General features: G+C 36.4%; 2 protein-coding genes across 2 annotated transcripts; both read right to left on the bottom strand.

The window, feature by feature from the left end:
• Positions 1–2,167: 2,167 nt before the first annotated feature.
• Positions 2,168–23,486, bottom strand: LOC121422705. The gene is made up of 9 exons (XM_041617873.1): positions 23,343–23,486; positions 20,667–21,285; positions 12,317–12,458; positions 11,533–11,562; positions 10,979–11,097; positions 10,750–10,820; positions 8,442–8,541; positions 7,589–7,631; positions 2,168–4,576 (listed from the first exon to the last, which is right to left on the bottom strand). The coding sequence occupies exons 1-9, from the start codon at positions 23,374–23,376 to the stop codon at positions 4,436–4,438; spliced, it is 1,299 nt and encodes a 432-aa protein (XP_041473807.1). The 5' UTR covers positions 23,377–23,486; the 3' UTR covers positions 2,168–4,435.
• Positions 12,506–17,058, bottom strand: LOC121422704. Its single transcript, XM_041617872.1, has 2 exons — positions 16,313–17,058; positions 12,506–16,103 (listed from the first exon to the last, which is right to left on the bottom strand). Exons 1-2 carry the CDS (start codon positions 16,735–16,737, stop codon positions 13,901–13,903), a joined length of 2,628 nt encoding a protein of 875 aa, XP_041473806.1. The 5' UTR covers positions 16,738–17,058; the 3' UTR covers positions 12,506–13,900.
• Positions 23,487–25,014: the final 1,528 nt, after the last annotated feature.

Genomic DNA, 25,014 nt, shown 5'->3' with positions numbered 1-25,014 from the left:
TTAGAAATAACAATTTTGTGCATATGTAACCTAAACTCTGCAGGGGTCCATTGCAGAAAGAGTTGTGTTTAAACGCAAGTCAAAAAATCAATCACAATTCGAAAATGCGCGCTGTTGATTGCCTAAAAATCAAGTTGTGCATGTTGCTTAGAGTTGCGATTGATTACAACTCTTTCTGCAACGGGCCCCAGGGTCATTCAATTATAGCTATGACCTAAATCCTACAATGATTAGGTAAAAATAGTTCTGTGCATGTTACATAAACACTGCAGGTCATGCAATGATATACACTTTAAGCCTTACAAATAACAAGTGGAATGCCTCTGGCGGTCTCACCTGCATCATGCAATTCAATATAGCAGCAGTGCTGACTTTGAAAACTACTATAACTAGCACGAGATGTTTCAGTTATACTTGGTTACTCCTATGTCCATGTTTTATGAACTAGACCAATACACTTACAGAGATACATATGATGATAATTCAACAAATACCCCCTAACATGGCCAAAGTTCATTGACCTTCCATGACCTTTGACCTTGATCATGTGACCTGAAACTCACACAGGATGTTCAGAGATACTTGGTTACTCTATTGTCAACGTTTTATGAACTTGACCAATACACAGATCATTGTCATTCAACAGATACCCCCATTACAGCCAAAGTTCATTGACCTTTGACCTTAGTCATGTGACCTGAAATGCACACAGGATGATCAGTGATACTTGATTACTATTATGTCCAAGTTTCATGAATTAGATCCATAAACTCTCAAAGTTATGATGGTAATTCAACAAATAACCCCAATTCGGCCAAAGTTCATTGACCCTAAATGACCTTTGACCTTGGTCATGTGACGTGAAACTCATGCAGGATGTTAAGTGATACTTGATTAACCTTATGTCCAAGTTTCATTAACTAGGTCCAAATATTTTCTAAGTTATAATGACATTTCAAAAACTTAACTTTCGGTTAAGATTTGGTTGACGCCGTCGGAAAAGCGGCGTCTATAGTCTCACTCTGCTATGCAGGTGAGACAAAAATTAGGTAAATACAGTTATGTGTAGGCCTAAGCAACACATTGCAAAACATGCAGTATAATACATGTACTTTGTTGAGAGCTTTTCCATCCCTTAACATTACTTAGTTGAGAGCTTTTCTTTTATGACCAAAAGTGCTATTCAAATTTGTAAAGCAAAATTATTCCCTGTGACAGCAAAGAAATAAGAACAAATTATTAGAGAAATTCCAAGAAATAGGAAGAACATCATCTCAGTCATTTCTTCTATATCACTTTAGCACTGCAGCATTTCATCCTATTCAATATTTCAGTGTTTTACTTGCTTTAATAATTTTATTTTATTCATTCAATCTATATTATTTTTGATTGATTGATTTTATTTGTCAGGTAACTGTGAACAAGTACATGAAAAATATGAACAGTAGTGTATACCTTGACAGGATTGCCCATGAAAGCCGAGATGGCTTATTTCCAATGGGGTCCTAACATCAGTAATTGACAACAATGTACATATATATGAAAAACACCTATAGAAATCTACAAACTACATCAATTAAGTCTAGACCACTGAAATTACACGAAGAATTGTAAAACTTAATATATGAAAAGACAAAACAAATAAGTTTGCCATGAAAACCATTTACGCAAAATATGATTAAAATAATTGTAAAACAGGTTGAGTAAACGATCATTACTTCTAGGTTACATATGAAAATTATACTATAATCAGTTTTTAAATAGCGCTAAATGCATCGTAACTAATACAAGATTCATGAATCGTAAAACCTAAGATATGAAAAAGTACAAATAAGTTTGACATCAAACTTTCACGCAAACAACAAAAGATGATGATAAAATGTAAAACAAGTTGATTATTAAAATAAATCATAACTAAATAGTTATATATAAGACTACATGATACACATGAAATTAGAAAGAATATTTAACATTACAGAGTGGGGACATTTTTTAAGTGTTGTTTCAATACTCTTTTAAATTGTGTAAAAGTCTTAACCGATTTAACATGATTAGGGAGGGAATTCCAAAAATGTATACCATTATAATAAAATGTGTTGCCAATTTGACCTTTTCTCATAGGTACAACAAAGTTAAACAGACTATTTCTTGTTTCATGCTCGTGAATATTAGATGACCGTGTAAAGTTTTTTGAGATGTAATGATATTCGTTTGAATAGAAAATTTTATGAACATGGTGAAGTATAAGTTGTTGCGACCTCAAGTCTATGCGAAGAAGGCCAGCTTTTTCGATTTCATTCTTCCCAACATGTGTTCTTGGGTGTAAGCAAGTAATAAATCTAACAATCTTATTTTGAATAATTCTAAACTTTTTTTGATCAACCTTTCCAAGACTGCAGTACCATGCTGCATTAGCATAATCAAATAAACACTGCATTAATGAAAAGCTTAAAATGCGTCTGGATTTCGTATTCATGCAATTTTGATACCGGTATAGAAATTTCAAGCGAGCATTAGCTTTTTTGACAATAGAGTCAACCATAGACGTACATGAGAGATCACTATTTAATATCAGGCCTAAATACTTCACGGAATTCTGTCTCTTAATTAATTGATTGTTATAGTATATATTGAAATCATCTGTATGCTTAGACCTAGCCCGCGAACAAAACAAAATACTTTCGGTCTTACCAACATGTAAGCTAAGCTTATTATCTGTCATCCATTTAACACAATTTGATAATTCTAAGCTAAGTTTTTCACTGATCAGCTTAGGACTTGTATCAGAATAGAGTAAAACACTGTCGTCTGCATATAAAAGTAATTTACTTTCATTAACACAAATACACATATCATTGATATAGCAAATAACCAAGTCCACTACAACATCACATTGATTGAAAATTCATATGATTATATAAAAGGATCAGCGAGTGTGTCACCATCAGCATCAATATTTGCAAAATAATTAAAATAATAACAACAATGTCATAACGCTATATAGTGCTATCGATCCAGAAACAATTCTGAGACGTTGTACTGTTTTTTATAAATATACGCAACCAAACATGATTAAAATTTGGAGCATTTTTCCATTCAATTTTGATTGAATTTTCAGCATTATCTGTACGCTTGTTTATTAATTTTTTAAACGATAATCTATCTGTTGTTGGATAGGAATAAATCATATAGAAATAACTTAATATACCGCATTAAAAAAAAAACACATTCTGAAAAAAATTCAGAAGATCAAATTCTGTCTCACACACTGTTTTCATGAGTTTTACACATCAAGTGAATCAAGGTGAAGAAGAGGTAGGGAGCATTTCACGAACCAAGTAACCAGTGATTTCCACTGACTATTGTTATAAGCTACTGCAAATCCTTGCATCTGATTGGCTCATAGCAATTGAGAATATGAAAATCCCTGACTATTTGCTTCATGATGCAATCCCCAAATGAGGAGTTATATAGAGCTCAGTCAACACTCTGATTGGCCCAAGCACCATTTCAGAAAAATGTTATGCATGACTTTATATATAACGTGTTATCTTTCCTTCTGGTACATGACATAACCAAAATTACAATTGGCCTTGATATCCCTTCCAAGAAAGGGTTACAACTCAATGCTCGTAGATTCGTAAGTTGTTTGTAACTTACGAATTAGCTTCAATTAGGGGCCCGTCTTGCAAAGACTTACAATTGATTCGATCAATTGCAACTATGGAAAGCCACCAAACTCAACACATAAAATACATGTTTGTTCAAAAAAAATTCTAGCTATGATGTATATTCATAAATTCATCGATTTATTGACAATTTGGCATGTTCCCCTTTGTTTGCAAAGGATATTTTGCAAATTTCATGTAGAAAAAATTATGACACTGATCGATTTCCATAGTTACAGTCGATTGGATCAATCATAACTCTTTGTAATACACTGGGCACCGGTCTCTAAGACCTAGAGTTTTTGAGTGATTTTTCACCTTCTATTATCATATTAAAGCTTTGTGTATTGCAAATCTCTGCATCTGGTTGGCTCAAAGCAAATGAGTCATTATAAATCCCCGACTATTTGCTTCATGACACACTCTCGAGATGACGATTGGCTGAAGACCATTCCATTGAGCTATTCGTAAGTTACGCATAACCTTAAAAACGAATGGAGACCCTTTCTTATGGTAAGTGACACAGCCCAAATTACCACTGGTGCTAATTTTGCTTCTCAAAAAGGGGTCACCAGTCATACGTTACGTCGCTCATAACTTACAAACAGGTTTATGAAACACCCACCTGGTCTCTGAGATCTAGAGATCTTTCAAAAGATTCTCACTGACTATTGTTACAAGTTACCTCAAATCCTTGCATCTGATTGGTCAGAACAAACAAGTCAATGTGAATCCCTCCTACATGTAAATGATGAAGATTTATTAGCTCAGTCTACACTCTGGTTGGCCTGATCTCCGAGACCAAGGGAGTTTTCAAGTTTTGCCAGCTCTATCAGACAAGCTTCCCTCCTTGCTTTGATCTTAGCAAGCACATGTTCCCGCTCTCTTATGTACTGCCGTAATCCGGTCTGTAATGGCACGTAATCAAAGAGCAAGAGAGAAAATTTAAATAAGCAGTGTTCTCAAGATTTAACAGCTTAAAGGGCAGGGTGACCCCGACGATAAATTGGTTTAATGAAAGCTTAAAAATAATAAAAAAAATATACTGTTCAAGGTTTGATAAAAACCTGTCAAAGATTACCGGAGTTATGAACTTTTCAAATTATATTTTGTGACATCACAGAAAAAATTTTTTTTATGGTGGACATATCGTCACGCACATACTTTCATACCCCAATGTATAAGAAAAACATCTTTAGTCAACATGTTGATATGTTCCAATGATACATTGTAATATATGGAATCTATAATACATATAAGGGGGAGCTGCTTGCAATTATGTAAGTATTCAAAATCTAAATAAAGTGTTTTACAGGATAAATTTTGCAGTTTGACTTGGAAAATTATTTCAATCAGGTGCCTGATGAAAATATATGTGGTCATATTTGTTTTTTATATATAAAATCTGTAAGACAAAAAACAGGCTGAAAATTTGGGATTATATTTTTCTGCAGTGCAGCTTTGATGATATCCAAGAGCCTCTGATTTGGAGAAATTAAAACACCATCAAGAGAGGGCGCTAGATATCTAAGACTTCAATTTTTTTATTTTCACAGAGAATCAGTGGTTAAACGAGATTCAACTGCTACGACAGTTCTGTTGTAAGATTGGAAAAAGAAGTGATAATCGAGTATTATTCACATTATTGACTCTTAGGAATTCCATAGCATGCCAACGGCTTTCACGCCAAGATCAGAATACTTTGGCCCCGCATCGAGTGCGTGCCCGTGCGTTTCAATGTGCACCATTTAATGGCATTGACACACGCATAGCTTACAAATAGTTCATGCATGGTGTGAACTCATGAACTATCCATAACACATTGCCCCGCCACGTTTGCGCACCATTCAACATTGCCAAACAGCGATCATGTTTCAGATATCTTCCAAACTAGTATGTGTGTTTGGTTCCTGTTAATTTTTCCAAGGATTTTTAATCTACTTCAGACAATCACAAGCTTAAGATGCTCAGTACCGAAGCAGCTCATTCAGAGCACAGAAAGTGCTTATATGTGGTGGCTGCAGGATTAATAGTCCACCAACAGCAGAGAAGTATTTTTACGTAGCAGGAACAGGTGAAGGGTAGGAAGAGAAAAGCAAGGATGTGATGGGAGAGAGACACTGGCTGTCTAGACACCACGTCCATGGACATTTTGATCACTTGTTGACAGAATTACATACATGTAGAGAGGAGCACAAGAGCTACAGAAACTATTTGAGGATCACGCCTGATGTCTTTCGAGCAATGGTAGAGAAGTTGACACCCTGTCTTGAGAAGAAAACAACATTTATGAGAGAACCATTAGAGGTACATGTAGGACTAAGACTTGCTGTGACTCTGCGATTCTTGGAAACGTGTAATTTGTATGCAACATTGCAGTGTAGCTTATGAGTGGAGAAAAGCAAAATCTCAAGATTTATCCCAGGGGAGCATTTGATGAAAGGATTTCTCGGACGTTTTATCCGACATGTCCCATTTTATCCGAGAGTTTACATAGTAACGGCGCTTCTCAGCCAATCAAAGACAAGGAAAGTTGTCAGATCTGACAACTTGGCAGACAAAAATGTTGATGAAATGTTCCCCTGAAGTATGCAAAGTAATAATCAAGGTGGACAAGGAAGAAGTCCTCAAATGTCCCAAAACTGAAAGGATGTAGCCCTGAATTTCAGTTCAAAATGGAACTACCATAATTATCTGGGTGCTGTTGGTGGTAAACACGTGGCCATTGGGAAGCCACCAAAAGCTGGGTCCTTATTTTACAACTAGAAATGATCCACAGCATCGTCCTTATTACAGTTTGCTGCAGACGCGGAATACAAATTCCTGTATGAGGATGTTGGAGCAAAAGGTAGCACCTCAGATGGAGGAACGTGGAAGCACTGCTCCTTGCATGAGGCAGTAGATGAAGGAAGAGCAGGACTCCCTCTACCAGGTTGGAATATGACGCAGAGTTGGCTCGTGTTTCGCACTCTTATCAAATCATCATCATTCATTAAAGTACTCATTCTGTTCCTGGTTACAAAAAAATGCTTAGAATGTCCAGTTTTGAGGTAGGAATCTCACAAATTTTCAGCTCACGCGTCATGCTCGCGTTATTCGATTGGCGAGATATGTATCCTATTCATGAGGCACTTAGTGTAGTCTTAACAAGATCCTTTTCTGGTCAGAAAAAATAAAACCTATATGCCGTATCAATCACATATCACTTCAAAAAGAAACTTTGCTCAACTTAATCACTACACACAACTTCTTCATATGGATGATAATCTCATGGTGAAAATATCTGTTTGCACTAAAATGCCCATTTTGACATATAAGTGTGCTTTTTTGCTTAGCCCCCCCCCTCCCAATGAAGATACGCTGCCCTTAAAATAACCAGGCAAAAATTAAGATTACCTGTATTTACAATGATCACGTGGTCTGCATGCGCAACCTCTACATGAAGTATGTGCGACCTTGTTGTGCATTGCATGCCACTTCCCAAGAAGGTGTGCCTATATTTTTTGCACAACGAAATTTCTATTTCGATGCCACCCAGTCGTACAACTAGTTTGCGCATAGTTCACGAATAGTCCACAAATTTGTAATGCGTGCCAAAATTGTCAATATGTTGAAAATTTTGGGAAGCATTTCATGCACTGCCACGCACCTATCCCCAAGCTGGCATGCATATTTCGGGCATTGGCTCGCATGAGTGCGTGCCAATGCGCAACTATGTGGGAACCACAATGCGTGCAAGTGTCAACCGGGCTTCTGATTGGAATGCGGAATGAAACTCCAATATCATTTGCATTATTGAATCTTTCTCAGGTGGTAATTCAACTACAGAGAGGTCGACTGTAAATAAAACTCATGTCAGGCTACACCAGGTGTAGACACAGATCTACGAATAATGTTGAACTAAAATTTGCTATACTCACTAAATCTGGTGGTTCTTCCTCTTTTGGCTTGGGTCTCCTCATTCTGAAAAAAAAACAAGAAGAAATTAAGAAAAATAATATTTAATATCAATAGCCTAATATCAGGGAAGTGGTTTAAATCTAACCCATTGTTAATGTACATTTTATGAACAAAATGTAGTTAACATAATGATTTTTATAGAATGGGTATCATGCATAAGCACTTACCCACACATGGCTAGTCATGCATCAGTAATTACTTATGGGTGGTTGTAAAGAAATTGTACCATATAAAACAAATAATACACAGGTGTTTGTGCATCGATAGGACTAATGAGCATGAGGTAACTATGAAAACTAGTCTAGAATTTCCATACTTACTGGTACCTAATGCTCATAAAACCTATCGATGCATTCACAACTATGCATCATTTGTATACTACATGTAGTTCATCTTGGTCTATGATTGTTATGAACTGAGCAATTTATGGTGTTCACGAACAAGGGAGAAAAAGGTAGCTGGGAATACTGTACCATAGGGTTACCGTAATTATTACATAACTGCCTTGGTTCCATGATATTTGCTCAGGTAACAATGCCTCCGCTGTAAATTCCACAACCCAACTGAAAGACTAATTCAACCCTGGATTTAAGTCTATACCCTACGCTAAACCGAACCCTAAATCTGGCATTAGACCCTACTTCAACCCAAACCTTAACCCTACATCTTAGACGTAATAAAGCCATGAGTAATTGATGCAGGAGCTTATGTCATGATCCCTCTGCGTTACATCTAGATCACTGGAGAAGTGATAGGTTGGGCAATCACCTTCCATTGCTGCTAATTATTTGCTTTACTATCAATTCAACTTACAGATGGCACTGGATAATGGTGTCTGACACCGCCTTCTTCAGCATACTGATCTCATACTGATACTGCACGACTGGATTGGCACTTCCTTTACGTCCAACACCTGAAACCAAAACACAGACGTATGAAAGATTCACTCAATCCAGGTGCTCAAGCCACTCCAATATATTACACTAGATATCTTAGGAGTCTCTGGGCTCTGAATTGACTGACTGAACGATTGATTGATTGTGATTGATTGGTTGGTTGGTTGACTGATTGATTGAATGATTGATTGATAATGGTGTCAGACTCTGCCTACTTTTGAATACTGATCTCATACTGATACTGCATGACTGGATTGGCTCCAATACCTGAAACCAAAACACAGACGTATAAAAGATTCAATCGAGGCGCTCAAGCCACTCCAATATTTTACACTAGATATCTTAGGAGTCTCTGGACTCTGAATTGATTGATTGACCTACCAACCGATTGATTGGATAGATTGATTGATAATGGTGTCTGACACTGCCTTCTTTTACATACAGATCTCATACTGATACTGCACTATTGGATTGGCACTTCCTTTACGTCCAACACCTGAAACCATAATACAGACATATAAAAGATTCGATTGAGGCGCTCAAGCCACTCCAATATATTACACTAGATCACTTGGGAGTCTCTTGACTCTGGGGTCCATCTCTGAGAACGGTGTTCACCTTGTAACCTGCTTATTGTGTGCTTGGAGATTGTACGCTCTTTGTGGACCACATACTATGTGTCCTTTATATATTTTATGTTGAGAAGTGTCGCACTACGTGTTCAGCTAACCTTACTACACAAATAGCATTTGAATACTGAAATCTTGGGACTATGGACAACAGACGTTGGTATTCAGCAAAACTACTTGGGACTTATTAGGGCTCAGATCGGATATTACAGCTTGAAATGATGGCTGAAGCCCAGTGTACACTACACGATCTGCTGTGATCATTCTTTTTTACATTGTACTACCTGTAGCATTTGATGAGATAATTCCAAACTATAAAATCTTAGCAATCAAAGTTCTAAATAGTGGTATGAATACTACAGATTGGAATCTATTTCATGTCCCATGAAGGAATAAAAGCACTTTCAATTCCAAATGTTCTCATCAGCTGCATTTTGAAGCTAATTTGAACTTTAGCCAACTACAAGGCATGCCGTTAAAGGGGAATCCAACCCAAATAAAAACTTGTTTTTATAAGGAAAAGAAAAATCAGACAAGTTGATAGCTGAAAGTTTGAACAATATTGGACAAACAACAAGAAAGTTAAGAATTTTTAAAAGTTGTAAATATTGGTAATCACTATACCCATGGAGACTTCAAATTGGCCACATATGGGATGTCATAGTGATGTAAGGCAAGGACTACTCTTCCATGTACTCCAATACATATTATGGCTAAATTGTCATTTTTCCCAAAAGTTTTATTTCAAATTATATTTTTCTTTCATGAGGACATAAAACAATATACTATCTGGGTTATATTTAGATTACTGCCCCAGGGGAATGGGTACTTAGGAGAAAACCACAAATCCCTGATAATAAAGTACATGGCCTATGGGAAAGTTGTCCTTGCCCCTTGTCATAATTTACTTACCCAGTTGCCAATTTGAAATCTACATAGTATTAGTGATCTCAATAAACAGCAATAACTTTCTTATTGCTTGTCTGATTTCTTTCAAACTTTCACCATTCTGTTTAATTTATTTTTCTCCTTCCCAACACACCATTTTATGGCCAAGGCTGGATTACCCTTTAAGTAGATATTTTTTGTTTGAATATCCCGAGTATTATGATGAGCTTCACATATATGATCAGTTCACTTCTTTGAAGTCTCCCATTTATTGCAAAATGGGATTTTTTTTTAAAGTATCTGTGGGGTGTGTCGTGAAAGTTGTCCGCCCTGACTAAATTGTCAGAGCCTTGGTTTTGATTGGCTGAGAGGTACTAGCCTCTGACTGTTACCATGGTAACTGTCGGAGAAAGACAACTTTATGACACGGATCACACCACATGCAACAGGCTTTACAGTAGAGGGTGAATTGTATGAAACTTTTAATGATGGAAGCAAAGATTGCTTTAGAAAAGCATAAATCTGTTGAGGTGTTCGAAGATGATTAATCTATCATAATCAATGAAAGTAAAAGAATGAAATTACATATGCTGAATTTAGTGTGATTTGCCTGTGAATGCTTGTTTGGGACATCGTTCGAACACACAATAAACATGTAGAAAATCAAGTTGTTAAAAATAATTACAAAAGAAAACTTGAAAGATTTACCTTCAAGAAGTAGCTCCAGATCTTCAATTTCCTGCTTGATCATCAACGCCGTTCTGTTCCTAGAATATTTACTGTGCATCACAAAAGAAAGAAATTAATTATTACGGTAAAAAGGCAGAGCCTAGACAGATTTTAAAAAGGTGGGGGGTTTTATCACTGGTATAAGACCATGGTTTATGCAAATTTCAGCACAATTATAAGAAAGTTTTTTTTCCCATTGTATTCTTACCATTGATCATGCAGCAGCTGTCCATTCAGGGAGTATATCCTGCCATCTTTGGAGGTGCCTGGGCGACTTTTAGGCCGGGGTCCATCCACGTCTTTCATGTACGAAGGGAGGTTCTTTTCCTGGAAATGGAGGACATTCAATAAGTAGAAGTTTTTACTTTTTAAGTTCATTCTATTCAAATTCCATCATAAAATGATGTATATATGTATGATGTTTTATAAATAAGAAACTGTTATGTAGTACACAAAATTAATTGTTTTTTAGGACTTCTCTAGAAGCTAAGCTTGTGACTAGGGCCCTTTGGACAACAAAATTAATTTTTTCTTGCAATGTGAATGACAAAATAGAGTAAAGGTATTTTTAAAAAACTCATTAAGCTATAAACTATAAAACAGAGAATAAACATATTGCATCTATAGTATTAAAGTTTAAAGTTTACTGGAAGATGGAAACAGGAACAAAATCATGGAATCCAAGTAGAATATGGAATTCACTATTCCAAAGATGAAAGATTATCTACAACAAAACTATCTACCATAAATGAATAAACTTACCACATCATAATGGAACAACTTTCTTGGATCCTTTATGCAAGGGAAACAGAAAATATATATATAAAATTAAAAATCCAATATATTTAATTTAACAGAAAGCAGAATGTCATTCACATTTGCAATGTACACTTGAAATATATCTTTGGAAAGAATTCAATAGTGTATCTCAAATGAACACCATGAAGGGGGAAGGTGATCAAGTGATTTAATTGATCTAGTTAAACCTGAACTTGTCAGAAGTAAAATAAACTTGAAAGTTTTCACATAATATCAATACTTTAAAATACTAATAAATAGTAAATTTCTGGGAAGCCTCTTGTTTCATTAACTGACATAGAAAAGGAAAAGGGGGCTGCACCGTAAATCTCTGATGTAATGCAAGTATCTAACTTACATAATCTAATTTTGGAATCAATATGTGGTTTGAGTAACATTTCGATTATTAAAATGGATCATTTTGCACAGAGAATAATTTTGATGCACCAAATTTGTCAAATAATGAAAATTTGAAAAACATGTTTTGCAGAGCATTTTCACAATTTATGAACACAATGAGCATCTTTTTGTGGGCAAAAAGGTGAGTAGATTAAAAATATAGAAGCCGATGCAGGCAGGAATGTACATGTATGTAAGGGACATCCCTCTTTTTTTAGAATTACCCATGGAACAAGCATATTAATAGAGTACAAATTTTCAATATATCTTTAAATTTGCTCTTTGCTCCTCTTTCTTATGAGATGCAACTACAATGTACATGGATAAATGTATGAAGATGAATGCTTACAAATGGTTTTGGCTGAGGAGGAGGTGGCTTATGTGGCATGACTTCTGATGATTCTTGAGGTGGAGGTACGACAGGCAAGGCTTCAGTTTCACCCAGCAATGAAGGCAAGAACACCACACAGCTACCTTCATCTACCCCTATCCTGTTCATAAAAAAAATAATTATAGTATATACTTGAATATATATGGTCGATTCCAACGAAAAGTGTACAAAACGCATTTTTTGAGGTACAAATTTCAAAGTGGTTTAAACTTTATTTCTTTTCACGCCTGCAAAAAACATAGGTTAAACAACTCATAACAAAAATTGCCATCACTAATCTCTTAAAATTACCTTGTGCTGAGGGGGTGAAGTTAAAGTAAGACAAACGCCTGTTACCTACGAATACACGGTACTTATGTTACAAGCACACAAAATTATAAAACCATATGATATGTTTCATTTGAACAAAAGATGGTAAATTAATTACAATGCTATAGTGATTGTATGTACAATTATTTTTATTTTATAGTCCCATGTTAGGCTGGTTTCTTGCATAATAGATTTACTTTACCTTTTTTGAACTAGTGAACACTAAACATGACATTGCTTCACTTAATGTAGTTTCATTACCTTTTTAATACAAGTGCTGAATTCCATGCAATTATAAGTGGATGAAGTACCAATTTTAGCCAGCGATCACTTTTTAGCACATATCTTAAATATTTCTTCTGACGATTATTCGAAAAATGCGTATTCGTAGGTAACTAATTGTATACGAAGGTAACAAACACATTACTTATGAGGACAGAATGTTGTACTTCACAAACCAAAGCCCCGTCGTAGCTATTATCAAACTTAACAAGTACAACGTATTTACATCGTATTTTCAAGCAATAAAAACTTACTATATACTATAACAATGGTTGTTATGCTTTAAACTTACCATGTGGGTAGTATAATCCTAGTAATATTACATGTACATTTAACAAAAACAAAACAAAGTAACTAGCACAATACATCATGTAAAATATACCTTATAACAAACATTACCTATTAAACACAAATCATCATAAGTATTAATCATGGCTTCTGTAGACTGCCAATACCTTTCATTGTTTAAACGTATTCGTAGGTAACGCTTTTTTCAAACATTTCTTAATAGATTGTGCTGCACTTATTATTTTCTTTTATGCAATATTTAAACATCAGATATGTTTATACCATGATTATATCAAGGATTTCCAACATAAAAATTCCCGTTGGTTATGTGTTTAAGAATGATCACACATGTACATGCAGGCATATTTTTGTTTATGTCCATGATAGTTTTGCCACGGAAAAAAGGTCTATCTCGAAACTGCATTATCAAAATGTATTTAAAAACAACAATTACGCAATGAAGAATGTTCCAGAATGATTTTCGCTAATCATCTATCCAGGAATAAATGACTTAGTCGTAGGTGTCGCTTTCTTTATAAGGAGGTTTCCTTTTTTATTATTTTCATTTCACATGAGTCTGAAACTGAAAGTTTAATAAAGCATTAATTGTTACTCAGTATAAAAGATGAAAGTTTGAGATGTTGATTTGACTCAACTGGGTATTCAGACGCTATTTACTTGGCCTGCTTTGAATTTCGTATAAAGCTTCTCGACCATCTCCAACTCATTTGGTCGAATGTTAAGCAACGCGCCTTTGTCTTCTTTTTGTGGCTCCTCGACTTTGAGAAGGATGTGGTTACGATCTAATGTTCCCACATCGCTCTGTCCCCACTTCCACTTTGATCGAACGGGTGTCATGAAAGAAAGAATGAAGTCGTCATCTTCATCAAGCCCCACGATCTTGGCTATGTACCACCTCTTGCCATGAACGACAACTACATGGTCATCTTTTTCAAGATTGGTTGTATCTGGCTTGCAAGTGTCTAGCTGAAGATCTGGTTGGACATCTTTGGGAGTAACTCCATCACTACTGAAAGCCACGATGGTGTTATCATTCTGAAGACCAGCTTCAGGATGACTCTGTGTTGTAACAATCTCTTCGTTATCTGGGATATCCTCTTGTACAGCAGTGCTACGTTTAAAAGTCTTCACCTTGGTAGTTTGCCATCCATCACACGATGGGTGAAAGACACCACCTGCATCATAGCAACAGTCCTGAAAGCATGACATTTCCTTCATCATGATGACCTCTCCAACCGGTACAAGGGCGTGACTGGAACCAATGCCATTGCATGGGATTACATCCCATGACGCCACCCGCTTTCGCATCTGCTGCACTTGTTTTGACGTCACTCTGATCATTTTCATCTTGGTTACTTGGCTCGCAAGAACATTCACAAACTCATCCACGTTTGTGATGGTTTCCCCGCGCTTAACAGAGTTATCAGCAAGCTTCTTTATCGCGCCACCTACACCGTCGCATGGGCCCTTTCCATGCCCACTTTCTAGGTACGACCACGTTGATGTGATGTGAAACAGGAAAGGGTGGCGGGCAACGATTGCCGCAACCGTCTTGTTGCGGTACTGAGAGCTTGGACTGTCTGTAATGTAATGCAGAACCGCCAAGTCGGGGAGAAGCGAGCGGATCTCGGGTATAAACTTCTCAATGAAGCTTAGGGTGGTTGGAGCGCAGTGCTTTCCTTCTTCTGTTACTCCAACGAAGCTGGTGTGTTGGAGGTTTCCTTCGCCATCACGATAGTGAACCACCATGGGATGTAGAGTTATTAAGTTCTGGTCATAAAAGACGGCCGATATCTCGTCTTGATAACTACATTTCCAATTCTCGGCATAATCGCACTGCACTGTTGCCTCTTCCAGTGGCTTGAGCTTTTGTTTCAGAACTCGTAACATGGCGTACTGGGTCTCCACTCGACTACAGTGATCCTTGTAATCGTGAAGAGTTTCCATGAATCCCTTGATGAATTGAGACTTTGTCTGGGTACTCTGGATCCTCTTGACTTTTTTTATTTTCTTTTCGTTGAAGTCGATTTCAACTTTGCTCCATTCCTTGAAGGTAATTCTTGATGGAATATCCTCTAGTTTAGATACCACTTCTGTATCAATCATAGCTGAGACTGCTCTCCCAGATTTTGGCAAGACTTTGGCTGCAGCGATTTTCAGTGCCATATTAGCACATGTTTGACACAGGCACTGCCTTCGGTTGGTCCACTGGACCAGTTTAATGTTCTTTGGACGGGCTGCGAAGAATGCGGCCTTTGACATCTGAATTTCAACATATTCAGATCTAAACTTCAGGAACAGATTCTGCATAGTATCTGTTAACCCATACTTGGTCTGTCCTTTCACCTGGTCTTTGATCCCTGGCAGTTGGTTACTATTGTCAGGTCGTTTCAGGAAAGCAATCACTAGGTTTCGTCGTGAGTTGGAAATCAGCTTTCTTGTACTGCGGGACTTGAATAGGCTCTTCGTAAAGACATATCGACGCGGCGTTTTTGTCGCCTTGGCAACACCAGCAGCGTATATTCCACGCTTTTTACGCGACTTCGGGCTTGCAGAATCTAATAACTTCCTCTTTATTGGAAGACTTGATTTTCTTACAGCATTTGTGGTAGCAATATATGGTACCATCTTTCTTACTGCTGATTGCGTTGGTGTTTTCCCAATATCTGCTAAAATCTTCTTGGCTTCCGCAACTGGGGTACTGGGTGCATTTTCTTGTGCATAGATCTTTTTCTTCAGTTTTCCCATGTTTCTTTTAAGGCATGCATTTGCCGCCTCTGTTTTCTCCAACTTCCGCTTCAAAGCGCGGCACTTGTTCACAACTGCAGGTAGCTTGACGGTGCAACTGTCAAAGAATACAAGAGATATAACAAAATACAACTGATTAGAAATATCAGATTAGAAACGCTTTATAGATTTTATCCTATGATATTAAATATTTTTTTTTTAGTTTAAGGTTATGTTACATAACTGCGTAATAAATAATTAAGAGGTGTACAGAATTAAAGAAGAATCCAAATAATAATTACTATATAGTCATGAATAATTTTTTACCTATAGGATGTAGATGATGTAGATGGTGTTTCGCTAAGCAGGCTTAGAGTGTCATCATCAGTGGTGGGTGTTTCAGTTGGATTGGTATTGTCAGTGGCAGGTGCTGAAGAAAGCCTCTTCCTTCTGATACGAGCCGGTAGCTCTCGGAACTCCTCTGGCAGTGTCCTGACTGTAGATCTGCCACGCCGCGAGGGCACTGATGCTTGGAGTGATGCTTCTTTTTTCTTTGCTCGATACCTGGCCATACCTTCTCTCTTCGCTTTCTTGTACGCTTTCCATTTTACTTTGTTGCATTTGCTCTTGGGAACGTACAGTTTCTGAAAATACAACAAAAGGTTGGTATTCATAATTATAACATTATGTACGATATAGACACTTACGAATTTATGAAAGTAATCCCCAAATGAAATTTCAACTGTAGCCATCGGGTTTTTTTTATGTAAGCTTTTATTATTCAATCATTTTACATGTCAAATATTTTGGTACAATTATCAAAAATAAGCTTTAAAACTTACTGCGATTCTTGCTGCTTCCTTTTCATGCCAAAGTGGATCAGACTCATTTCTCTTCTTTCGAAATTCACGGCTTGTTTGCCTACGCTTCACTTTCTCTTGTTCGGTCAAAACACGTTTCCTGGCCATCGTGATATTCTGAAACATCAGAGGAAAAACGTATCTAATCTAATCTGTTTGTTTTAAAATTCCTATAAACACAATTTAAGCGCCAATAACGCAACTTATATTAAGGTAAAATGATTTACATATTCAGATTTTACCAGTGTGATGACAAGTTTACTGCACAATCATATTCATAGCAACAACGCTAACACCAATCCGTATAATAGATACCACATTTTTTCAATTTGAATATCATCAAAGGTCTGAATTCGTATTTTGGTTACCTACGAATACATACTATTACAATGGAAAAAACGGTGAAAAACAAATATTCAAAGACACTATAGCGATTAGAACAAGTATAATATGGATATCCAATGACATAACTTAAAACATAGTTTAAGAAGAACACCATCACATTTTAAGTAAAACAAATTTTCCCAATTATGGAAATCTGAAATTGTCAAAAATGTATTTACTATTATCATGAATTAGTATTCAAGTGTGAAAATGTTGCATATTTAGCTCTAAATATTAACACACTTATGAACTTTCACGTATTACATAGCATAATATTTATTTCAACTGAGAAGGTACATTGTCAAAGGATTATAAACAGTGCACATTCCCAAATGTTGCCTACGAATACATGTTGCCTACGAATACATTCCAGTATCAATCACGGGCTCAGTCTAGTGAGTTCAACTGTGGTACGCATTATGCCCAAAGACAATGCTATATTATAGAAAGGGAAAGTCTTTACACAAATAGCCTAAACATATCCACTAGTACTAAGAAAATGTGATGAACAGGGCGATCCAACTTTATATATTTTTTAATTGAACAGTCAAAGTATTATATTTCTTTTAAAACCGTTAATAAGAAAGTTAAAACATACTCACATAAATACGAAACCGGCATAAAACTGTTGTATCAACTCCGATGTTCGTACAACGTAGTGCAAACGTTCTGTTCTGCCACGTGGTGAATACAAGTGTCAACAGAGGGCAGCAACTATATTTGTATTCGTAGGTAACACGTTGCATCATAAGAATTACCTACGAATACAGCCTTTATTGCTAAAAATTTCCAACAATACCTAGTTCTATATCATGAAATTTTTGTAACAGTAACTATAGTCATTTTTCCGTTTAATAATATGAGAATTCATTACTAATATACTAACCTGTTTACAAAACAGTGTTTTATGAAATTATTCGTAGGTAACGTATTTTGTTGACCAAATGGGATTTTTGGGATTCGACGTGTATATGGAGTTTATCATAGAAAGTGGGAGAATAAATACAATACATTTTTTATGTGAACATATTAGGCTATGCGTTAAGCACAAATCCGTCTAAAATTTACTACAACATGACATTTGGAAAAGCTAATAGAAATTGACATTCGTAGGTAACGCCCAATTTTACCACTGGGAAAAAAAATCATAAAAAATTGAGGGATAATCAAATAAAGGTGAGATTTTCAGAACACAATCGTGACATATGTATCAATCTTATGGGAAACTTTAATATTGCTCAAAACCACTATTTAATTTCTACCATAATGGAATTTGAAAATTCATTAAGAATTTTTTCCAAAAACGTGCAATTTTGACAGTTTTTCGCTCATAAAAACTTAAAAAATGCACAAAAGTACATTGAATTATATATGGCGCAAAAGGTCTCATCGCCGTCCATCTGGATAACATAAAATCAATGCAAATTAAGCCTTCGTTCAAAAGTGACACCTATGGACATCATTTGTACACTTTTCGTTGGAATCGACCATATATTCATGAAGGTATCAATGCTTTAACATATTGTAAGCACTCTACAATTCCCCACATTTCGGCAGAACAGCAGTTAAGAACTTCTCTATTTCAAGAAATAAACTACTGCCAGGAACCAACTTAACTCACTTCATTTTCCTTCTATGTATCAATATCATTAATTCACTGCAGGTGGGTGTTTCATAAAGCTGTTCGTAAAGTTACGAACGACTTTACGCACGACTGGAACATGTTCTTAGGTCATTACTCAATTACATAAGGCTATCTCACAGCACAAGAAAGGGTCACCAGTCGTGCGTAAAGTCGTTGCATTGCACTGGACTATTCGGGGAATATCACTGTACAATATGACATCTTTAAAATTGTTTTCATTCATATATAAGTTTTCACCAAGTATTTGAAAATTTATATTTTCTTTTGTTCTTAGAAATTCTCATTTAACCCTAAAAAGACTGGGGGGGCCTTTTAGGCCCCCCCCTGTACATAAATCGCGATAACTTTTTTGCGCATGAAGCGTTCGCGCCGCCATTTCATGACTTTTTTCTCTTGAGTTTTGCGCAACTTTTGATACCAAATTTGTATACCCCCATGCCGCGGTTGCGGAGTTACGTAACATTTTCGTATCACATGTCACGTAAGAAATTGAAATTTGTATTCGTTTGTGTGTAAAGTGTATGGTATTTGAAAGAATGTTATACACATTGTTTTCTAACTACATTTTTATTTTCTTTCTATATTATGTCACTTGTGAATTCAAGTAGCAGTTCTAGGATATGAAAATAATGAAAAACATTGCATAAAAAAATAAAGAAATACATAAGAAATGCAAAATAAAGAAATACATAAGAAATCAAAATCAAAGAAAAACATAAGAAAAGTAGTGCAAAATACCAGAATCGCTTGCACAACTATATTCTTGGGTGCAGGAAACACTGAATAGACAAGTAATGTCACACTTTAGTTGATTATGCTATAATTGATATTGAATAAGTTATATATTACACAAACCCAAAATATATCTAGAATACTCAAGAATTTGCAAACAGGAATTTATGGACCGCAATAGGTACCAAAATATGAAAAATTCAATTTTTTGATAAAAATTTGCATATTCGCATAATTAATTATGAATATAATTTGCATAAATTATGTGATATCTCCTATGCTTTGTTTTCACCAGCTAGTGTACATGTAACACATCACTTGTGTATCTTCCAAGATTGCTTTGTCTCATTGCAAGAGAGTGTAATGCAATAAAACATGCCAATTATTGTATTTCTCTACATAACGCATGCGAAGTACTTATTTGCATATTTAGTAATTACTAATTTGCATAAGCATATCTAATAATTCAAGCATGAAACAACACAATTCCATGATAAACAACCTCTTCTTACAGCTGAAAACCTTGAAACAGGAATTTATGGACCGCAATAAGTACCAAAGTATGAAAAATTCAATTTTTTGATAAAAATTTGCATATTCGCATAATTAATTATGCATATATTAAAAAATACAATGAATATCAGTATTTTGACTATGTTTTCTTTTAGAGGACATGACAAAGGATGTGTGTGCCAAATTTGGTTGCGATCGGACGACCAACGTCCGAGATCTTAGGGGGGGGCCCAAAAGGCCCCCCCCCCCCAGTTTTTCTAGCCTCCAAAATAGCCCAGTCTTTTTAGGGTTAAGTCTTCACAATCATTTTTGGTTGTTTTTCACTTGTTTGTTTGTTTATTTCATCTTTTCATTAATTTTTATAAATCTTTCTCATTTTATCTTTTTATGGGGGTAGAATGAATATAGTGTAACAGACCATTTAACAACTAAAATGAGCAAACTGAATGGCACAACGAAGTTCTTTACAGCAACGTGTTGTGATTTTGTCCTGAAACCGATTTCCTCATTACGTATCACTATTGGAATCCACCATGCATGCACTCACCACTCAGATGGCAGACCAGGTGTAATCCACGGTGAAAGGGCTGAAATACCCTGAGGCAAACTGTTCCTATTCTCTTCACTCGCTAAACCATCATCTGAAAACATTCTTCTTGAGTTCTTTCCAGGCACACTTTCATGATGGCCTGCAGTATCTTCATGTCCATGACCTTTGAAATCTACCTTACCATGATAAGTTCTCGGTACATGCCTATGGGGAGGTTCCGTTAATGAAGAATGGTGAGGACATGAATCTGTTTCCTCAAACGCCAAGAACTGAGTTGGCACAGGGACGTGACTAGGTCTATTATTGGCATTGTTTACAAAATGTACTCCCTCCTCTTTAGACTTAGATGTCCGCAAGTATTGCTTTTCTCCAGGAACAACTGCCGATACAGGCCTCCTCTCTGCGTTTCCAAAGGAAGAAACAAGCAACGACCTTGAAGACTTGGTATGAGATGTCTTGGCACTCTGCGTTCTGCGTCTGATGTTTGGGCTGGGGGAACGGTTTCTGTTGGTTTTCTCTAGTTTAGGAGAAGGTTCAAATAGGAGTTGTGCATTCCCAAGTTGTTTTCCAGAAGTAGCGAGTTGAGGAGTATGTCCAGTTGGTGGTTTCTTTGACCCTAGAAAAAAAGAGATAAGATAAAATTTCATACATGATTATAAATAATTACTAGTAGACTCTATATACTAATTATTTATAATCACATATTAAATTTTAGTATTTGTGAAATAATAATTTTTATCTATAAATTATTCTTCAAAACGGTATCACTAGTCGGATGTACGTCATCACGAAGCGGTTCAAGGGTCAGGTCTATTGTCTTTGCTTTGTTGACAAACAGATTGAGGGATCTACGGGAGATCAGACCTGGTAAGAAACGTCTCATTTTTACCATTTATAGTGAAATAATTTTTATCCCTTTAGACGCATTAGGCGCCTGAAGGTTCATAGATAAATAAAATTCGACCCAACAAACCGAATTAACCCTCTATTGATTTCCTAAGGAAATCCATCTTTGTGTCTCTTAGAGGCTGTTCTCACTACGTTCCTAAAACTAGTTAACTGGAAACTAGTTTAGTGGAAACTACTGTAGGATGGTTATTTTGTCATTTTGCTATTTTGTTTATTTCCTTTATTCTTCAGCCGTTTTACATTTCTGTTCTGTCTAGACTTAGTTCATTTGTATTTCTTTTCAGCACTGCCCTTGCAGTCTGAACTTAGGTTATTTGAGTTTAATGATATTCAGTTGTCATTCATTCATTCTTCTCTGAATGCCTTTCCTCCAATTCTCTTTTGTCATCTTCATTCCTTCTCTATTCTCTCTTCAGGTGTTCCACTCATTCCATCCCTCACCTGACTCCTTAGTTTCTACTTCCATTATTACATAATCACCAGACATCTTTGTCATCTCATCTCATTCCTTATTGGTTTATCTTATGAATTGGGTTCTTACATTTTAGTTCGATCCTTCCATTTTCTTTACTTTGATTGGTTGTTATTTCTGATTTAAATATTTATGTAAATTATAGAATGATTTGATTTTAGCTGAGGCAAAGCAGCCCAGATATTAAACAGTGCACTACCAGACTTCTTCGGTTACAGTTCTATTTATTTGCGTCTTAGTTTCACTATTTCCCCTTCAGTTTGATAATTGAGTTTGCTGACTTAGAACTTTATTTTCTACCTCCATACCTATGATTTCTCAACCTTACACTAGTTTAACGCGTAGTGAGAACGGTCAAACTAAAAAAAAACGGTCTTGGAAGCGATCTTCCAAACCAGTTTGGAAAACCACCTCGCGATGTAGTTTTCAAGATCGCTTTGCCTCGTTAAACTGGTTTTAGCGTGAGGACACAACCGATCTTCGCACATTTTGAGCGCGCTACTCCACACAACAGGTGTAGAATGCTAGGCTATGCTGCGGTTTCGAATTTCGCACGAAATGTCTCACCCCTCTGAGAGCGTTTCCATAGCAACAAGAGCGCTTGAAAACCACTTTCGTGCGATCAAGTGAGAACACTAGCAAAGCAATCTTCCAAAGTGGTTTCCTGAATCGGTTTCCAGTAAACTAGTTTTAGAAAGCATAATGAGAACAGCCTCTTAATCTTATAGTATACATACATGTACATGGACAGGGTTTCAAGACTCCATGATGAAGAAATATATGTCAAAATATTTAAAAAAAACATCATCATGGAGTCGTCATGACTAGCAAACAGTGCATCCTTTATAAAACATTTTTTAAAAACAAATCTGACCCAAACACATGACATAGCTTTCCTAGAATCCTAGCGAAATAGATACCCTTTTTTTTCATTATTTTAGTGTTTCTGACACCTCTTGTGACTGGAACTTGAAAGGAATTCTGTACTTGCTGAAGCTGAAATTATTTAAACACGCATTAATAGCAATTGCACAAGTTAGACTGGCTGCACTTTCGCACCACACGAAATACATGTACATGCAAGGCCAAGGGGCACTCACTTGCTTGAGCCCGCGCCCGGCTGGGACGGGGGCCGGGGCGGGGAAACGGTAAGTTGCGCTCGCGCTCTCGGCGAAGCTACCGATGCAAAAGCGCACTAGTACAACTAGATAATTTCACTTTATTAAGATATAAGAATGTAAAAAATGACCCTACGTATGTCATTAATATTGTAATACACCACACTTTCTTACCAGAAGGGGGCAGAGTGGTACATTTCGTTGTCATGATGGTAACTTAGGACGCCATTTCATTTTCAGCGAGCTCATCCTCTCAATTTTAATTACGCTAGCGCCATCTCTTGTCTTTATCTTGTCAAACGGGTCCGACGCGGTCGTCCTCTGATCTGCTTGCCTCAAAGGAAAAATGAGATGGCACTGGGTTTTTAAAAATATTCTTTGCTTTTTGGCTTTAGCTTTCACAAATTTGCTTCTCATTGCAGGCGTTGAAGGCACGTTTCGCCCTTTATCTTTGTTTTTCCTTTTCCCTTCTTTTTTTATTCCTTCTCACTTTCCGCGCCCACCGAATGCAAAGTTTCCCAACCGGATTTCCTTTCTTTTTCTTTCTATCTTGATTTGATTTAATTGATGTGGAAAGAAATGATAAATAATCAGAGAGCCCTGTCAGCTTATATTGTAAAACATAGCGTCTTTCTGGTTCCCTTTCATTTAAATTGTTTGTTTCCCTTCCCCGTGATCTTGTTTTGTTTGTGCATGGCTTCTTCTCTGAAATTTCTTTCATTTGTTTCATCCGTCCTATGGCCTATACCTATGCACTTTCATTTCTTTTGCTTCACTTAGGCCTACTTTATATATTTAGGCCTAGCATTCCATTCTTCATTTATGCCTATATTGTTTTATTTCATTATCACTCCCTCTTGCTCTGATTTTCTTTTAATTCTCTTTCTCTCTCTCTCTTTTCCTGACTTCTTTCTTTCCTCTCCTCCCTTCCCGAGAATTCCTTCTCGTTTATATATCCAGCTCATTGGCTTTTTTTAAGTTTCTCTCTTTTTTGAAGGAGGGGGAGGCAAAGCACCCTTGCCGATGTGAATCTGCGGCTGAATTAAAATTACAAATGGGCGTACCGGGTGTATCTGCATTTTTTTTCAAAATGACGTATAAAAATATATTGTATTAACATTCAAATACTCACTGATGTTTTGATATTTCATTACACATCAAGACTTTGCTATATAGTCTGGTAGTCCATGAGTGGAGAAACATTCCTGCCAGATTATTTTGCCAAAACTTAATGTTTCTACGGAATTCTACCAACAACAAAAATCTAATGTATGAAAGAACTTTGAGCCCCGAATTGCCCCTATTCATTTGCACACTAGTGGGGACATCCCATGACGATCGTGACCCTGGAAAGGAACGATTGTAAATCGTGATATTCAATGTACTAATTGAAAGGTCAAGAATGTCATTTTTAATGATCAAAATTTGAAAATACTTGTGCATCACAATCATTATCATCAGCATCATTATTACCATTATCATCATCATCATCATTACCATCATCACCACCATCACATCATCATCACCACCACCATCATCACATCATCTTCATCCTGATCATCATCATCACATCACATCATCATCATCATCATCATCATCACCACCACCATCAATATCATCACATCATTTTCATCCTCATCATTATCATCATCATCATCGTCGTCATCATCATCATCGATATCACCATCATCATCATCATCATCACCATCATCACAATCACCATCATCATCATCACCATCGTCATCATCATCACCAGCATCATCATCATCATCTCCATTGATCATCATCATCTCCATTGATCATCATCATCACCATCATCACCATCATCATCACCATCATCATTGTC

Source organism: Lytechinus variegatus, chromosome 10 (assembly GCF_018143015.1).
Source record: "Lytechinus variegatus isolate NC3 chromosome 10, Lvar_3.0, whole genome shotgun sequence".
Lineage (NCBI taxonomy): Eukaryota > Metazoa > Echinodermata > Echinoidea > Temnopleuroida > Toxopneustidae > Lytechinus > Lytechinus variegatus.
This window is presented reverse-complemented; position numbering and strand designations above follow the sequence as displayed.